Raw genomic sequence first — 19,887 nt, forward strand, 5'->3', positions numbered from 1 at the left:
TATGATAACAATACTGACTAGGGTACAGTGGATTGCGCACCGAGGGGAACCCGAAGGATAGTTTTGAATCGGAGCTCAGCAATATAAGTCCGAACCAGATGGCGGGAAAAAACATTCTAACAATGGAGTAGATGCTCATGCGCACTATCACTGAAAGGAGGAGTCACCTTACCTCGTGACTAGGAAAGACTTTTTTGAAGAAAAACAACTTGCAAACATCAGGACCCAACACAAGATGGCAGGAGTATGCAAAGCATGTGTATCTACAACACACACGCCTCGAACACTAAAGATATATTCCCTCAAAGAACATTGCAATATTGTCAAATATTGATAAGTATGACGGTCTCTAAAGAAATGTAAAAGCATATGCTCAATGCTTAAATTCTTCATTTTAAATGCAACGATTGGTCTTTGTATACAACCTTACCCATCTTCACAGACATAGGTATATTTTGGGGAGTAGACCTGTACCTGGATCTGAGCACTTAGTTCACTGGGATTGGGGACAAGAGCTGGAGACAAAGACCCTTTCACTCTAATTTTTTTTGTAATGTGACCAACTCTTCGCATAGTTCAGCCACAGAAGAAAACAAAACAACAAAGAATAAAAACATACTCAAATTGCAATCTAAATTGATGAAATTAAAATCTAAAATATTGTACATTCATAATATCCATGTTTAACTCACCAAACTTTAGCGTAGTAAAGGTGAGCTCAGGACCATCCGTATCTCCTTTCGCCGTGGACGCCCTCATACGAACCATGTACAAGGTATCACCAGTCAATGAGGAGAGAGAATATTCTGTCACGTTAGGATCCACAACATCAGCTAAAAGAAGTTAAGTACAAAAGCATTAAAAAAGAGAGATGATGATGCTTGTTGTTGCACTGTGAAAGCAAATCGTTCAGAATCTTTTACTATATTTTTTAACATTAAGGCAGGTGAATAAAACAGTGGTGTGTGTGTGGTTGGATTCTGACAATTAACTGTTATGTAATAAATGTAAAACATGATACTCAAACACTAAGATCATACAGCATATTGTCAAACAGTTGCCTGCACGATTGTGTCCCGTTGGTCCTTCTAGGTAGAGAATTAAAACAAATAACCACATTTGGAGGAGGGAGGATGTGGAATTTATGTGATAGTCTGCAGAGGATTCTGAAGAACAAGCACTTGAGGTCGTAACAACCTGCCACATTGACTACATGCACCTTCTTTTCCATACTGGGTAGCAATGTAAAAATTCCTATTTTTCTGTCTGCCTTCAAGAGTTCAGATAATAAATAGAGCTAAGGTCCTATAGCTATGAATGGAATACTTAACTAGCCCTACCAGGTGAGATATTCATTAGCGTTTCCATTTAGGTACCTCACATTATGTTTATTTGGGGTACCAAATCAGTGTTGATAGAAGCAATAACAATACAACTAAATAGAGCTAGGTAGAGAAGACAACATATGTTTTACAAAATGCCAAGAAGAGGTACAACAGAAAGGTGGCATTCAAATGTATGCAGCTACAGATTTATGGTTTATAGAACACTGATAGGTGTTAAGAGCTTTCTGTATATTTCCAAGATTAACTAAACCAAAAACTGTAATTCAGCAATTTCTGTTTGCTAAGTAGCAGAAAGTAGTAAAATAAATCAGTAGGCCAATAAAGTACTGTTTATTAAATGTGGTGGGTAATTTAAAAAAAAGAGGGGCTTTAATTACATTTTAAAGTTGGCATACCCACCACAATTAATAGAAGTAAAATTATTAGATGCAAAAGGATACTTAAAATAAATGCAAATTCACCTAGCATTCATTGTACATTATTTCTCCAGGTACAATAGAAAATGAGAGGTCTGATGGACCTCTCCACCATATGTTCTTGGTGTCTGGTAATGACAGAATATAAAACACATTTCTTGTTCTTTTTGCACATACAAAAAAATTATTCCCACATGTCCTAAAGATAGGTTACTAACCTCACCACCTTCCATCGTATTACATATTATACATTCAGAGATAAATATCACTAAGAAAGTAGATGACTTCCAGCTTTAGGAGCAAATCTGCAAGAATAATCTTCTACAAGAATATCCATCAGCCTTCAGACCAGGCTGCAGCACTGAGACAGCCACAATTCAAGTAGCAGACAAAACTCTTCTCCTTAACAGGAACAACCCTTGCCTCCTCGTCCTTCTTGAACTCTCTACAGCCTTCAACACAGTCGACCATGCAGCTCTGATCAACAACCTGAAAACACCAGGGAATTTTCAGGCACTATCTTGTAAAGTTTCAAATCCAAATTCACAAACTGGTGCTAGCTTGGGTGAACAAGTTCCATAAGATCACAGACACTCACTTTGCCAGTCATCTTTAACCTCGACATGAGACCTGTCCGATCCATTCCTGAAAACATGGGCATCAAGATCTATCGTATGCAGATAATATCCAATTGTCTTACTAAAAAAAAAAATATCCTCATTTGACAAACAGACACCAAGTTCCCGCCTCAAGCTTACCGAATCGTGGATGCCAACTGGCTTCTGAAAGCTCAAAATCTTTAATTCCTCCTACTTTCCAACAGCAGCAAACGGGTTTAAGCCTAGCTTTCCAACTTAAACCTACCCAGGTTCATACACAAAAAAGGGACCAAACAAAATGTCTGATATTCACCCTCAAAACAGATATTGAATTGAAGCAATACACTGCAAGGAAGACCACGACAGCTTGGTTCCAAAATGGCCCTCTTGAAGGAAGTGAAGCTATTTCTCCCAGAAGATCCCTTCAGAGTAACTGTAAAAGGCATAGTAATCTCCCATCTGGAGAGGGACAACGGCCTGCTCAGTGGTCTCCCCGATACCACCGCAGCACTCATTAACGTGATCTTACACATAGTGGCACGTATCGTAAAAGATTTGAAGAAATTCAACACATCACCTTCACATCAAATGACAGATCTACACTACTTCCCTCTACTAATCCGGATCATCTTCCACACAAGCAGTATCACTTATAAAACCCTCAACAAGACCCCAGGCTTACCTGGGGGAAAAAAAACTAGCTTTGTCAGGGGTACAAGGCCAGACCAGGAGTCTGGATATCACCAGCCTGCAGATGAAATACTGCAAGGAGGGAAAGAAAACCAGAAAGCACGCCTTCTCTGCTTCAGCTACAAGGATCAGGACAAGCACCCCTATTGACATGAGGTCAGCACCAACTATCCTATAACTAAGAAAACCGATATGGACACATCTCTGCAAGGGAGCACTACCACTGATCTGAGACTCTTCCCTTAAACTTCTTCCAAATAACTCTATCCATGCGCCTATTCAGCACTTTGATGATCTCGACCTTGGCTTGTGCGCTACTGGTGCCGTACATACACACTCCTCTCAAAACCCCTTCCTGCTACAACCTATATAAATTAGAGGGGTGTGGAATTCCTACTGCCCAACAACCAGGACATAATGTTTGGGGTCAGGGACATCAAGTTTACATGTTTATTTTGTCCTTTAGGCTAATAGGCCCAACCCTTACAACACTTTGGTTGTCAGTTCACAATACCACAACATGCATCTGTGAAAGAACATTGTCTGCAGTTAAGGTAAGATTTCTATCTATATGTTCACACTGCTCAAACTGCTGTTTATGGTTCATTAAGGTGAAGTCTTTATTAATATGGTGATCGCCCTACAGAAATGTTGTGAGCTCAGCTTTCACTACTGACTGTGGTTCCAGAATAAAAACGCACACACGTTAGCAAAATTTAACGATTTGATGCTATCTATAATGTTCCCAGAATGCTCTGTTATAAGATGTAAATATTCACAAAAGACTAAAGGCAATATTGATTATTCTTTGCTTTCAAAATATAACAAAACGCAGGAACAAAAAACAGGCAAACTAAAGGTGAAAAAAACCAAGCAGGCTTTGGAAGTAAATGGGAGCTTGAACCCGGTTTTGTTCCACGTGTGACTTCAGATTTTTGGGACAAATTAAAGAAGCATATTAGAGATCTCCTGGAAGCTAAATTGTCACCTATCTATGATCGCCTTACCTCTACTGAGGCTAATTTAGGATATCTATCTATCTATATATCTATCTATCTATATCAATATATATATATATATATATATATATATATATATATCAATATATATATATATATATATGTTCGTAGAATGGGTTTTTAACAATTCTGACATGGTGAAAACGCAGCCTTTTTTGCGACGTATCTTTTCAACAGACTCCTGCAAATTTATCTTCTCAGTCATCTGAATCCGCTATCTGCCCATCTGCTGTTACAGGGGGAAAGCGTAATATTGATGGTATTACTAGTCACACTATGGTAGATAACTGTATAATGCTGAACACTACGGTCGCTCCCACATAAATCACTGCGAAATGCTAGTTCTCCAACCCTCGAACAACATTCAGAGGGACGGTGTGGGAATCGTACCCTATACCAAATACATCACCTGTGATAAATCTTACTCCAGCTTCCTGTCCATTTGTTATGTTTCTGAATAATGTACCCCAGTTATCTGCAGACACGGTAGAATCACAAGGTTCTCTCAGAAAAAAGGTTCTGTTGGGAGGCGCTAGGGGGCGCACAGCGGAATGGATGCTAGAGAGAGCAGCTCCGCCGGGCGGATGCCAATAACGACACAAAACAGCGTGAAAACAGGTCGAATATGTGATATGACCATATCCCCGACGATCGAAAGGTGTACTGCATGTAACGAACGGTGAACGGATTTGTTACGAGCGAACTGGACCCCGACACGACTGCGGGAGACGGACGATCGGGAGGAGCCATCATGGCGGCTGCCATCTCGGCCGGCTTCGATGTCTACGCCTGAGGCTGCTGGAGGTGTTCTTCGCGGCCCTGCCTGGCTGTTGCCCCGCGCCACTACTACGCAGAAGGTATGAGCGCCTGCTCCCCCGTTGGACGTTACAACGTGCTTAGCGGGGGCGCTGATCTGAGGGCCGGGGTACGGGACACAGAATGAACAAGATGGCGGCACCAGCCCCGGGCGACTAACGAACAAGTCCCCCATCTGCACTCAAGGCCCTGCGGTCAGCACCCAAACTAACTTGTGACTTCAATACACTGGGCTGGATGGTAGCGGCGGGTTGAAGCGAAGGGAGATGCGAGGTTTGGGCACAACTACGACCGTTACGGGCCGATCTGCAAGATGGTCAAAATGGCGGCGCCCATGCACCAGATCGGCGCACCGGGTATCTATTGCCTGAAATCACGAAAGAACACGCAGAGAGCAGACGCCTCAAGCCGGCTGAAGCCTCAGGGACAACCCCTACACGGGTGTAGACACGGGCGCTCCGGGAGGCACTGCACGCGAAGGTGACACTACATACGCATGCAGCAGTTGGCGCCCTAAAAAAACAATGTCCAAAATCGGTGGGTGAGAAATATCGGAAATCAATACACCGTGTGCAACATCCGAGCGCAGCAATGTTGTCGGCGACCTGTGTGTGGTTCTGGTACTGGGCAGGAGAGAGGCGCTGAAATGCTTGGGGAGGAAGACAACTAGCGCGCGTAGCCACGAAACACAAAATGGAGGCACCCAGGCGACAGAGACTCTAATGCACAGTGCTGGTTGCATACGGCCCTATTCAGCGTGAGCCCTCAGCTCTGCCCATGTGTCTCCACACGGATGCGTATGGGAAGTTATAGAGGAATGCCAATAACACTATAGCCCCGAGTCTGCGTTTAAGGTACCCTACGGAACTGTACATCCCCGCCGCCTCTGCACTGGCACTTGTGCTTTGGCGCTGAAGGATATCCCCACGGAGCTGGGCTGCTTCGTCCAAGGAAGCGGATACTACGGCGGTGCCTGAATAGGGTTGGGGGAAAAGTCCTCCGGATACCCACAAAGACTGCACACCAGGGGGACGGCTGCAGAGGCCACTCAGGAAAGTACGTTAGGGAGTGCAGCACGAACTGACCTAACCACAACTATCGTGGATTGGGGTCACACGAGCGACATTGTGTTAACGACACATGAGTGTGCTACCACCGACGTACCACCACACCTGGAACTTACTAAGCATCTCCTCTTAAACAGTTGACATATTTCAAGATCACTGGACCCCACGTCACGCTCATCTGATATATCTGAACGCCGCTCTGAGATCACTTGACAAGCATTCCCCCGAGAGCGCATTCGTGAAAATACCAAACACAATGGGAAAACCGGATAGACAACAGCCTAAACTGACTTTCGAAGCTCGGAAGACACCGAGAGGACAAGGCGGCCGACGGAGGACAACTCGGAGTCGGAACCATTGGAGGGCAGCGCCATGGAAAGTATCCTGAAGGCCATACAAGTCAACCTGCAAGACATTAATGGCAAGCTGGATCACCTAACGGGACGGGTGGATAGTATGGCCGCCAAACTGGACAAGCAGGGGGAAAGATTAGACACGGCAGAAACTAGAATCTCTAATGTGGAGGACGAATCACGCACCACCACGGCAAAATGTACCGGCATGGGGAAAGTACTGGAAGTCATCAAGGCCAGGTCGGAGGAGTTGGAAGCTCGTTCACGGCGTTACAACATAAGGATAGCGGGCCTGCCGGAATCCACCAACACCGGCCGTATGGAGCTGTATGTCGAGCAGTTATGTAGGGACATCTTTGGCACTGAGGAACTGTCGCCAATCTTCATAGTTGAACGTGCGCACAGATCCCTGGCCCCACGGCCTGCACCAGGTACTCCACCTAGACCCATAGAGGCCAAAATTCTAAACTACAGGGACAGAGACACTCTCCTACGGTTGGCCCGTGAAAAGGGCGAGATACAGCACCAGGGGAACAAACTAGAGTTCTACCCGGACTACACGGTTGCGGTGCAGCAGGATCGTAGGGAATTCAATGAATTCAAAGCAAAGCTGCGTGAGTTAAAGGTCCCATACGCCATGCTGTACCCGGCACGGTTGAAAATCACCTGGGATGACAAGCCAGTGTTTCTCGCTACACCCAAGGCAGCTATGGACTTCTTGAAGAAGGCAGTGAACAAAGGTAAACGGCCGAACCGCAAGGACCAGCAAACAGACTCCGACTAAAAGGTAAGCCCACATCTCGTACAGTATACTGCACGTGCAGCCACCATTCCGCCTGGAGTGCGGATTGTCTGGAGGGCCGGGGATGGTGCTGGTTGTAGACTCACACACCCTGAGAATGCCCTTGGGGGCACGAAGAGTGCAGACTGTGGAACTTAACAACGCCCCTTGCCTATGGGCTTAGAGTGTGACAGCACCCCACCTAGCCTGGACAGATTGGGCTCTACTAATGTGTGTTACACCACGCGAACACGCTCGAATTCAAGATGTGGCGCACAGTGATACTGAACTGTGGTTAGACACAACCTTTTATGCTCACCCTATTGCCCTAGGAGACTCCAGGGGGTGACACTTTCTGTGGCAAGACTTAAGTACACTGTTATCTCTATATAGTGAGAAATGGTACGGGATTCGCACTGAACTATGATACACATAAGAGGATGCATAGACACTATGGTTGTTACCTATATACATGACAGGTGCTCACCTTATCATAGGATGGAACGGGCCATAACAGTATACAAGACCGCGGGGTGATTGGGAATGGCAGTCACTGATGTTGTATGCGGGGCCTGTGCCCCCTTTCTGAAGCTACACATGTTCTGTTTAATAATGGTGTGATCCGCCCACACCCTCTAAATTGGGTGTCGCAATGCACCCCCGGCGGACCTCTACTTGGGAGATCCCCACAAAGTTATGTTGTCTGACGAAGTTAACTGGGGATCATGGCTTCGGCAAAATTGGGCTGCTGAAGTGGGAGGGTTAGGGGACTGTTGGGGGGGGGGGGCTGTTGGGAAGTTATGCTCATCAAGGGATCAGTGCAGTTAAGATGCATCGCTGACCTCCACATAGAACTAGAAGTCAAAGGGACAAGGTCATACAAAGCAGAGTCACGATATACGATATTTCAAATGTACATGATTGAACGACACAAAGTATATTCCATGACCACCAACAGGTACATCAGGTAGAGACAACTTGAATGTACTAACTTGGAATGTGAGGGGCTTCGCACAACCCCAAAAAAATCAGGCAAATTTACGCATGTCTAGACAGGAGTCAGGTAGACAGCTATGTTGCAAGAAACTCACATCGGGCCAAACTCCCACAGAAATATTGGGGCTCGTTGGGCAGAGGCCAGTTATGCTGCACATTATTCCACATATTCACAGGGAGATATGACATTAATCAAGAAGGGTAGCAACTACAAAATCGATCGATCAACGACACTAATGGCAGTTACGTGATTATATGGGGTAGGATCAGAGGTCGATGTCTAACCCTTGTAAACATCTATGGGCCTAATAAAGACTCCCCGGAATTCTTTCAGGAGGTTTGGACACATCTGGTGGAATTTAGTGATACGAATATTGTCTGGGGAGGTGATTTCAATTTGGCACTTGACATTAACCTTGACCGCTCTCCCGCATCCATCGAACCACATAGACAAGCCAGGGGCAAGGTAAAAGACATCATGGAGGACCTCTCCCTTAGAGACATCTGGAGAGTGCAACACCCGACTACCCCAGGTGCAACACATGTGAACATGGCACACCACAGCTGGTCAAGGATAGATTTTTGGCTGGGATCAGATAACACGGCCCTCTGGACTAAATCCATCCAGACACTGCCTAGGACTATATCCGATCACAGCCCGGTACTCTTGGCATTGGACATCCCACATTACACTCCTCCACCATTTAGCTGGAGATTCAATGCTAAGGCGCTGTTAAACCCCCTGTTTGCAGAAACCATAGATAAGGCCATCAAGGAATTCTTTCACTTAAATGTAGATACAGTCGAGGACCCAGGGACGCTATGGGAAGCATTTAAAGTAACAATTAGGGGAGTGTGCATGAGCACTGCTACTGGTATCCTAAGAGACATTAGAACGCAGATCACTAGTTTGGAGAAAAGTATGAAAAACCTTGAAATGGAATACAAACGGACCAATAAGGTCGAACTGCTGGGGGAGATTAGAAAACTCTACACTGATCATCAGACATTCGCCGCAGATGAACTAAAATATGTCACCAAACGACCACTAGCGAGACAATTTGGTGAAGGAGGAAGACCAGGGCGAGTCTTAGCCAGGAAAATCTGTGAAGGTAGGAGACCCCAGACCATTACACAGATAAAGGATTTGTCAGGCAAGATCCACACGCAACCAGAGGGCATACTGAGTAGTTTTGTTCACAATTATGCATCATTATACACGGCTCAACAGACTTCACCCCAACCTGAAACTCTAGAATATTTACATGACATAGCTATCCCATGGTTATCTGATCACCAAAGGGAATATCTTGCACAACCTATCACAGTAGGTGACAGCAATTATACAAACCCTTCCCAACGGTAAAGCGCCCGGGCCTGATGGCTTCACGGGAGAATTTTACAAAAAATATGTCGACACGCTAGCCCCGCATCTGGTGGAAATGTACGGGGCAGCTTTTGAGCAAGCAGCTCTCCCACCAACACTGCGGGAAGCCGTAATAATTACATTACTGAAACCGGGCAAAAACCCGGATCTTTGTGACTCATACAGGCCGTTGTCCTTACTAAACGTAGACTCCAAAATACTGGCCAAACTTTTGGCAGAGCGCCTACAGCCCCTAATGACTAACCTGATCTTACCCGATCAGGCTGGGTTCATTCCATCCAGAGCCACATCCCACAACACCAGAACGCTATTTGCGTTATCTCATTATCTAAATCCGCAAACCAAAGCAGCGGCTGTGATGTTGGATGCCGCCAAGGCCTTCGATTCTATTGAATGGTCTTATTTGCTAACGATTTTACACAGGATGGGCTTCACTATGAGGTTCATCTCCTGGATCACACTGCTCTACACGAAACCAATGGCCAGAGTCCGGGTTAATGGATATATCTCTGAGCCCTTCAGTATAAACCGAGGCACCAGACAAGGATGCCCACTGTCACCATTAATATTTGCGCTAGCGCTGGAACCGCTAGCTTGCATTATAAGACAGACACATAATCACTCTGCCCTACACTTCCCGGGGGGGCCGCTGCACATATCATTATATGCGGATGATATGCTCCTATACGTCTGCGACCCGGAACAAAACCGTAGCCGATTATTGAGAGAATACGTGAAATTTGGCAGACACTCGGGTCTACAAATAAATTGGGACAAGTCGATAATCATTCCTCTTACAGATTCCACAACACCGCATGCACCCGACTTCCCGTTAGACTGGCAAACGGATCCAACCAGGTATCTGGGCATATGGTACAGTAGGAACCCAGAAGAAGTCATACGTACCAACTATGGCAGAGTGATCTCACAATTGGAGGAAAAAGTTGATAGATGGATCCACCTCCCATTATCCCTGGCTGACCGTATTGCCATAGTAAAAATGAACATCCTCCCTAAATTTTTATGTCTGTTCATTAACATTCCCATAACACCACCGAAGGAAGTATTCAAACGCATCACATCTCTAGTGTTGAAACTAATCTGGGCAGGAAAACAGGCACGCATTGAACTTCGCACACTTACATTACCATACGAAAAGGGCGGCTTCTGTGTCCCAGACTTTTATCTATATTATCTATGTGCCCAGGCGCAATACGCAGCGCATTGGTATCACCCAACGCCCTATCTGACACACACGGCGGTTGAGGAAGGCGATGCTGCCCCAGTGCCTCTGACAGCGATTATCACACACAAAAGGCCACCACGGCATTCCGCGGATATCAATGGCATAGACACTACCACACGTGCATGGCGAATGCTAGGCAAACTCGCACATAAATTACCGCTGTATGCCCCAGCGCTCCCGCTGCACCATCCCTGAGATTTCGGTCACTACTGGAAAAGTTGGGATGGACATTTTGAAGCAGATTGGAATAGATAGATTTGGGGATTTATATAACGAAGGAACCTTTCGCCAAGTTGATGACTTGGCCTACATTAGCAACCCGACACTTCTATTTCGTTTCACGTATTACAGGCTGCAGAGAGCGATTCGTGACCTATACCCAGGCACCCGTCAGAACCCCCCGGTCTAAACTCCTTGCAACTGATTCTCACTACAACAAACACATCTCACCTGGTGTCAAGGCTGTACACCGTGGCACAGAGTGAAATCACCTATGACACGGAGAAGTCAATGCTAAGCTGGATTGAGATACTGCCAGCACCTCTAACGGAGAAAGAATGGTCGGCTACGTGCACGATCATAAAACTGCTATCGCCCAATGGTAACTTATGCATAACACATCTGAAATACCTACACCAAACATACTACACCCCTCAGGGACTGCGTAAATGTGGGATGTGTGCAGAGGCCACGTGTAAGAGATGTGGGGATCGGGAGGCCGACTTTGCCCATCTAGCTTGGTATTGCACCAAAATACATGCCTATTGGGAAAACGTTACAAGCATGTTGAGTAATATGGTGAATACAGAGATTGAATGCTCTATGAAGGTGTGCTTATTGGGGCTGCTACCAAATGTCAAGGCGGGGAAACGTAAATTCTGCGCGATAGCCTTACTGTTAGCCAAAAGGCAAGTGTCGAAATGCTGGGGGGGGAAACTGTGTCCGAAAACAAAGGCCTGGTTGCACGATATGACATACTGCAGGGACAGGCTGCTCACGTATGAAGAGGAACTACCAGTGAAATCACGCCCTAAAGACTACTGGTGTTATTTGACAGACTTTTTGCAAACTGTGGAAACTGATGAGTTGCAATAGGCACTGTTTACCAACTGTTTAATAAGTGATGCCTTCTCACGAGTTACTGCACTCCTGATACTAATAGACTGTCGGTCTAGGCGATGTGTATGACTCTGTAATTCATATTTCGAACAAAAGTGGATGAAGGATGTAGTATTGCACTGTACTTTGAGGTTTGATCAACCTGTACATGTTAATTTCCTTATACTGAAAATGAAGTTCTATACCACTGCGTCAATAGCGACATGAGTAAAGAGGGTACCACTGGAGAGTGGCACACCGCGGTTTGGCCATCAGGCAGCCGAAGAGGACGACCATTACTCCTGTATAAGTCCATGTACTATTGATATGTCTATTGCTGCCGGCCACAGGGTTGTAGGCAAAAGCTGTGTTCTGTCGCAATTTGAAAACCTTAATAAAGCATTTTGAACTTCCAAAATATTTTTTTTTTAAAAAGGTTCTGTTTTGGTTAAAAAGTTCTGTTAACTCTGTGGGATCTAAGTAAAGAAATCATACTGATACGGAGTGTTTGAGGTATTGAACCATTACCAAGAAACAACTTGGGAGATACTGTTATTAGAAATGTGCTTAATCCAAGGTTTGCTGGAGACATCTTGGCCCAAGTGAGAGAGGGTAGGATGAAGCCTAGTGTTATGGAGTTACGAATGCTAGGCTATTTTTACAGGCACTTGCAACCAGCTGCTCTAAAGAATTATAAGTCTATGGGCAATCGCTACCTTTGTTACACACCCAGGCCTAAATATACTTACCACTTAGTAATAGATTGATGCCCCTGTCTGGCATGGATGGAAATGACTTCACTGGGGAAAAAATCCTCGACACATCTGTATTACCTTCTAAGACCAGCAATACCGAGCCAAAATTACACATTCACATGGGGGAAAACTCCTGGACACAGGGATGTATCACCTTCGGGTCAAGTAACTTTGAGCTGAAAATACATGTATCACACAGGCATGGAACATCGGCCAGTTTGCCAATTGACAGTGAGGGTGTCAAAGGCACATTACTGTTATCATGGAATGTTGCAGGGATAAGTTCAAAACTACAAAATGAGGACTGGTTGTCCTTTGTTGGCAAATTTGACCTAATCTGTTGCCAGGAGACATGGGCCTTGAATGGGTATAAATCTTATTGCACAGCTGCATCTTCATCTGTCACCAGAAGAGGGAAAGAGGGCCAGGTTCCCATTGTGGCATGTGCCATTAGAAACTTAGAAGTGGACGTTTTAGTCTCAAGACCATGTTTCCAAGTTTTACATCTTCATTCGCCAAAGCAGTAAAATATTATTTTAGTCAATTATTATTTTTATGTTTTTTTTCCAGCCCACTCAATAGGCATTATTGTTGAATTGGGGAAATTAATCACAGAATTAAAAAAATAAAGGACAGCCCATATCTTAATTATATGGGAAGGGGATTTCAATATCTCTAAATTTCAGTTCAATGGGGAACGTATATGTGGATTTGTTCATGCTCAAGGCGAAGACACACGTTATTTTGTTCATTCACTCTATTGGGATTCCCTAAATGAGTTAATTCTATCCTGCAATACAACTTTCTCATCTGATTTTCAGGCTAGTGTGAAAGGAAGCTGTTAGAACTGGGGGTCTCTAGTTGTCAGAGGTAGGTACCACTGTCCAAATAGGGACCCTTGCTTCTAGTCAGGGTAAGGAGGAAACACCCTTTAGATAACCTCTGATCACCCCCTTGTCAGCTTGGCACAATCAATCAGGCTTATCAAAGGCAATGTGTAAAGTATTTGTACCTAAACTCACAGTAACACAGTGAAAACACCACAAACTGATTCCACAACAGTTTAGAAAAATAAAGGTATTTTAATCTAAACTACACAAGACCAAAACGACAACAATCCAACACACACAGTTCAAGAATATGGTTTCAAAAGAGTTCTTAAGGTTGCGTAAAAATAATCCACAGTTGCGTCACGTTTTAGCCAACAGTACCTCTAGATGCGACAAAAGTTCCAAGTGAAAGCTGTAGTGTTGAAAAGCAAATGATGCGTCACTCCTGAGACCCTGGGGAGGCGATGCGACAACACCGTTGGATGCAGCGGGCGTGTTGCGGTGACTACGGTCGGTATGGGGATGGATGCGATACCTTGCGTGGATTCGGCTCGCAAAAGGTACAATGTGATGATCTTCGGGGCGGCGTCGATCTCTGGTGCAGCGACGATGCAGGGCTCCGCGTCGATCTTCTCCTCTCGCGGCCCCTCGATGCGATGGCTCCGAGACGACTCTCGCAGCGACGTGATGCGGTCCGCAAGCAAGCGGTGCAACTATCTCACCCAGTGACGACAGGCTCTGCGACGATACTCGCAGCGATGGTAATCTTCCTGCACTGGTCTGGTGCGTCCCGCAAGCAAAGGATGCAACGACTCTGGACGATCTCGGACGGAGATGCGCTATGCAAGCAAGCGATGCGTTGAAACTTGCACAAAGTCTTTAATATCTTGGTTTACAGCTTCCCAACACAGGTACAACTTCCAGAGGCACCACAACTGGCCCAAGCAATCTAGGAAGGACAGAACTCTCTCAGTAGAGTTCGGGGAAACTGGGGGTGAAGCACTTTTGTTCCTGGGGCTTCTTAACAGGGATCCAGCTCTTTTTCAGGCCCTTGGAGATTGCTTTGTGCTGTGTCCCCTTGCTTGAAGGAAAGTCCTTCCCCTCTCCTTGGCAGCAAAGTCCAGCAAAGCAACAGCAGGACAGTCTTCCTTTTTCAGACTTCCAGCTTTCTCCTTGGCAGAGGTTCCTTCTTGATTACAATATGATCTAATTTTCTGTAGTCTGGGGTCCTATACTTATACCCCTAAAAGTCTTTGTTCCCTTTATGCAGGAGGCTCGGAGCCCGGTCTGAACCAGTCCTGGGTGTTCCTTGAGCACTTTGTTTTCCTGGCTTCTCCTTTCCTTTCAGAGAGAGGGGCAGGGTCATCAGCCACCCAGCAGGAGGTGGAGCCAGCATTGTGGAAGGCAGGCACAGCCCTATTCAGGCCCAGGTGCTATCCCCTCCCACCACTCAAGATGCAGATGCAGTCATTCAGCCTAGGGCTGATTCAGCCAGCCTCCTGGGGGCTCCCCAGCCCCTGTCACTCTCAAACCAGACAGTCAATTCACAAACAGGCCAAGGCACGCAGAGAGGTCAGACAAGAGATCAGCCACTTTCTAAAAGTGCTGTTCTTAAACACAGGATTTAAAAATAACCTTTCCTAAAAGATGCGTTAATAAATTCTGAGTTCAGGGATACCAGACTTTTATGTCCTAACTTGCTCCTATGGGAAGATATGCTGGTAGCCACTGTAGCCAGCATTACCCATTATAGCCTATGGGCAAGATAGCCTTACAATAGTGAAAAACGAAAATGGCTGTAATTCACTACCAGAGCATGTCACCTGCACTGGTACATGCTCTACCTTTCACATACACTGCACCCTGCCCAAGGGGGTACCTTGGGCCTTCCATAGGGATGGCCAATGTGTACAGAAAGGCAAGGGTTAGGCCTGGTCAGTGGGGACACTGACCAGGTGGACATGGTAGTTCACAGACTGCACACAGGCACTGCGGTGGCAGGCCTGAGACACCATTTTAGGGCTACTCATGTGGGTGGCACAAACAGTGCAGCAGGCCCACTAGTAGCATTTGAATCACCAGCCCAGGCACACTCAGTGCACTTTACTAGGGACTTCTTGGTAACACAAATATGCCAATCATGGATAACCCATTACAATAACAATTTACACAGATAGCATATGCACTTTAGCACTGATCAGCAGTGGTAAAGTGCCCAGAGTCCTATTGCCAACAACCACGGGTCAGAAAAAATAAGGGAGAAAGAAGCAAAAGGTTTGGGGATAACCCTGCAAAAAGGGCCATTTCCAACACAACCCCCCTTCCAGCCTAAAGCCAAGGTAGACCAAATGATACCTCAATGGGATTCCCTGCTTAAGGCGATAGGACACGGAAACTGGCCCAAACAGCAGGGCACTACTCCCGTTCTACGCCTTCCTGAACCCAGTTGGATCACTCTATCCATACTCTCAGGGTCCACTACGCCAATCCATGTGGAACCCTTCTTCTCACCTGTGGGAACCACCTGTGCAGTACCTAACTTTAACTTACTCACAGGTGTGTCCCAACATACAGACAGCAAGCCACAGTTGCCACTAACAGTGTTCAAGGATGAGAACCAGGCCTTATGCCTCTCAGGGTTCTCAAACCCCTGTGGCGTCAGAGGGTGGGGGCAGTAGCCCCAGGTGCTTGGCACCCTTTATCCACTTTCCCTCCTTTCAGGTCAGGTCTGACATCCTGGCACTGACCCACCAGTCCCAGACCTGTATCAGGCGGCTGGACAGGAGGCTGAGGTGGGTTTCTCTACACCCGGTCCTCCTCTTCCTTGGGGCTCTGTATCCTCCCACCTGGAGTGGTACCTCCTTCTAGAATAGTCAGGGCACCTGTGGCAGGTGTCCCGCACCATTCACCCACCAGTTCAGGGGTTCCATCCTGCAACTGGGATTCCAGGTCAGGGGGGACAACCCGGACCTGGCCCCCCAACCTACGGTCTACATCATCCATTTCGATCAACACCTGAACCTGGCTTCCCCTCCCAGGGACCAACCCCTGCGGTTGAACACTTGCCTGGCACACCAGGACTTCTGGGGACTCACACAGTACCCACCTGGCCCAGTCCACCCCCAGGGTGTGACTCCTGCCCCCCTTCCAGGGGCAACCCTGTCCACCAGGACAACCAGCCACAGGGGCCACTGACAGCTGTCAGTGATGAGAGCCAGGCCGCATGCCTGTCAGGCCTCTCTAACCTCTGTGGCGTCAGAGTGGGGGGCAGTAGCCCCAGGTGCCTGGCACCTTTCCTCCACTCTCCCTCTAGCCAAGTCAGGTAGGGCATCCTGACACTGGCCCGCCAGCCCAGGGTCTGTACCCTCAGGCTGACCAGAGGTCACGGGTGAGGATTCCCTCTCCCTACCTCTCCTTCTGGGTTCCCGCACTCTCCTACCAGCAGAGGCACGCTGAGAACACAACTCTCCTACCAGTTCAGGACCTCTCTCAGGCATCTGGTCTCCCAACCTTGGGTTTAAACCCTCAGTTTGCATGGGGGTCAGAGGCGAGGACTCCCTCCCTATGTACCCCCTTCCAGAGCGCTGCACCCTCCCTACTGGAGGGGTACCCATGGAAGCCAAACTGGTCAGGACACTGGTTACTTCCTTCCAGGTCAGGCAGATCCTGAACCTGGTCTCCCAACCCAGGAACCAATACCTGCGGTTTCACACTGTAGATCTCCTGACCCCTGCCCACCTGACAGAGTGCGAAGATTCCCCAGGACAGAAGTGGTGTCACCGTGGTCACTCCTGGGAGATTCAGCCCTTCTGGCTGGTCCCTGACCCACTGGTTCTCCCTCTGGGGAACACATCCCCCTCTCACCCCTCAGTCTGGACTTCTGCACCCTCCCAAATGGAGCGGCACCACTAGGCACCAGAACCACTGGAGCTCTGTTTACAGACGCTCCAGGTTCTCCTGACACTAAGAGATCCCCCTCAAACGGCCTACTAGTACAGCCTAGACCCCCAACCTGGTGTTCCCTTAGGGAACCCTCCAGGCCCCGAGACTGGGTTTCGGGCACCGTGAGACACACCGTCCCACACTCACTTCTTCTCCACTGAGACCGGACTTGAGCCCCTACACCCCTCCCATTCCACTGGGACCTATCCGGCTACACTGAACCTCTTCCACCACACAGGTCTGGAAGATATCTGCGCCACTCCTTTTGGGATCACTCTTCAGACTCTCTGGACTCCACCAAGAGATCGGCCTCCTGCGCAAGTTCCCTGGAATCAGAGAACTCACACTCCACCGGGTGTTGGCATAGCCCTGGAAAACAGGGACTTAAAATATGCTTTCCGACAAAAGAATCACACAGCACCCCCCAGTTGTTAACCAAGCTACCCTTTGCCTCACCTTCCAGTGCCTCACACAAGTACCCCACACCACTCTCCTGAGATTGGCAACACAGTGTCCTACTGTCTCTGTCACACAACCCACACTCTTCTAGGCGGTCTCCAAACTCACACACCAAGGTTTCTACCATGGGGAACCCCTCTCCCTGCACCTCTCATCTAAAGTCAGTAGAGTGTCCCTCCCATTACTAGGAATATGATCCCCTGTGTCAGTCCCCCAATCTACTTCAGGGACACCGCTGGAGCTACCTCATAAACCTGAACCCCCTGGTGTATGTCAACTCCCTCCCTCAAGTCAGGCGCCCCATCTCTGGGTGTTTGTACCTTTCTCTCAGCACTGGAAACTATAATCTTGCTGCCACCATCTAAGCTGGACTTCACCTCCAACTCAGCAAAGCTCAACTCTTGAGCTACCCATGTTTCTTCCTCAGCTGAGACACTCATGGCCTCAAACCTCTCGAGCTTCAAATCAAGCTCCCACATTCTCAGTTCATGGGCCAAGGTCAATTTAAATTCCTCCAGGGCACGGGCATTTTTGCTCTCCTCCGCCGCCCTGTCTCTCTCTTTCTCCATTTGCTTCATCTTCAGTTCAAGCCTCAACATTTCTAACTTATGATCTATAGCCCTTTGGTTTTCCTCCAACTCCTCTGGGAGAAAAACTTTCAGCTGAATGGTTGCTGCCAGCCCTGGAGGCTGCTCTGGACACAGGCAGATCCTGTGACCTGAAAACATATACATTTTTGTATCCTCCTCCCCTTCTGCACCATCTGTCTCCCCAGCCACTATTGTCTCCCACCAGGCCCTTAAGGCCTTCTGTAGCTCCTCCTTCCTGGAACGGCGCTTCATGGGGCATCCAAAGCTCCTGCAGAACTGCTTGAGTTGACCTACTTTGTAATTACTTAACATTTCAATATCAAACTCCAGTTCTGCATGCAACCTCACTTGCTGATTTCCCATTCTGAGACACGATGCTTGGATTCTTTCAGGGTTACGATCAAAAATAGAACCAAACAAAAAACTCAACCGTAGCATGCAGTGGCGTAGTGTTCTGCACTCACTAGTGATGTACAACAGACACTGTGGGATTAGAACAAATACAAGTTCAAAATCCCACCGCTGACCAACAATGTTAGAACTGGGGGTCTCTAGTTGGAGAGGTAGGTACCACTGTCCAAATAGGGACCCTTGCTTCTAGTCAGGGTAAGCAGGAAACACCCTTTAGATAACCTTTGCTCACCCCCATGGCAGCTTGGCACAAGCAATCAGGCTTATCAAAGGCAATGTGTAAAGTATCCACAACAGTTTAGAAAAATAAAGGTATTTTAATCTAAACTACACAAGAACAAAATGACAAAAATCCAACATACACAGTTCAAGAATATGGTTTCAAAAGAGTTCTTAAGGTTGCGTTAAAATAATCCACAGTCGCGTCACGTTTTAGCCAACAGTACCTTTAGATGCGACAAAAGTTCCAAGTGAAAGCTGTAGCATTGAAAAGCAAATGATGCGTCACTCTTGAGACCCTGGGGAGGCGATGTGACAACCCCGCTGGACGCAGCGGGCGTGTTTCGGTGACACCGGTCTGTATGGGGAGGGATGCGATACCTTGCGTGGATATCGTGCACAGGTTTCGGTGGAAGCGGCTCGCAAAGGGTACGATGCGATGATCTTCGGGGCGGCGACGATCCCCGGTGCAGCGACGATGCGTGGCTCAGCGCGATCTTCTCCTCTCGCGGCTCCTCGATGCAATAGCTCTGCAACGACTCTCGCAGCGACGTGATGCGGTCCGCAAGCAAGATGTGCGACAATGTCACCCAGTGATGACAGGCTCTGCGATGATACTCGCAGCAATGGTAATCTTCCCGCACTGGTCTGGTGCGTCCCGCATGTGAAGGATGCGACGAATCTGGCAGAGGCAACAAGCGCTGCGACGATCTCAGCCTTCGCGGCGGAGGGAATTTCCTTGAACTGACAGGGATGCAGTCCGCAAACGAGAGATGCATTAAAACTTGCAGAAAGTCTTTAATATCTTGGTTTCCAGCAAGGTCGTCCGCCACCCAGCAGGAGGTGAAGCCAGCATTGTGGAAGGCA

At 47.3% G+C, this 19,887-nt stretch overlaps 1 protein-coding gene across 1 annotated transcript in view; it reads right to left on the minus strand.

The window, feature by feature from the left end:
- The window catches only part of LOC147726592 (interleukin-6 receptor subunit beta-like), a 155,507-nt gene that overhangs the window by 79,462 nt on the left and 56,158 nt on the right, over window positions 1–19,887 (minus strand). The window contains exon 4 of the mRNA XM_086963478.1: window positions 693–833. Coding sequence (XP_086819604.1) covers window positions 693–833 — 141 coding nt within the window. The remainder of the gene's footprint in view (window positions 1–692; window positions 834–19,887) is intronic.

Source organism: Lissotriton vulgaris, chromosome 3_1 (genome assembly GCF_964263255.1).
Source record: "Lissotriton vulgaris chromosome 3_1, aLisVul1.2, whole genome shotgun sequence".
Classification (NCBI taxonomy): domain Eukaryota; kingdom Metazoa; phylum Chordata; class Amphibia; order Caudata; family Salamandridae; genus Lissotriton; species Lissotriton vulgaris.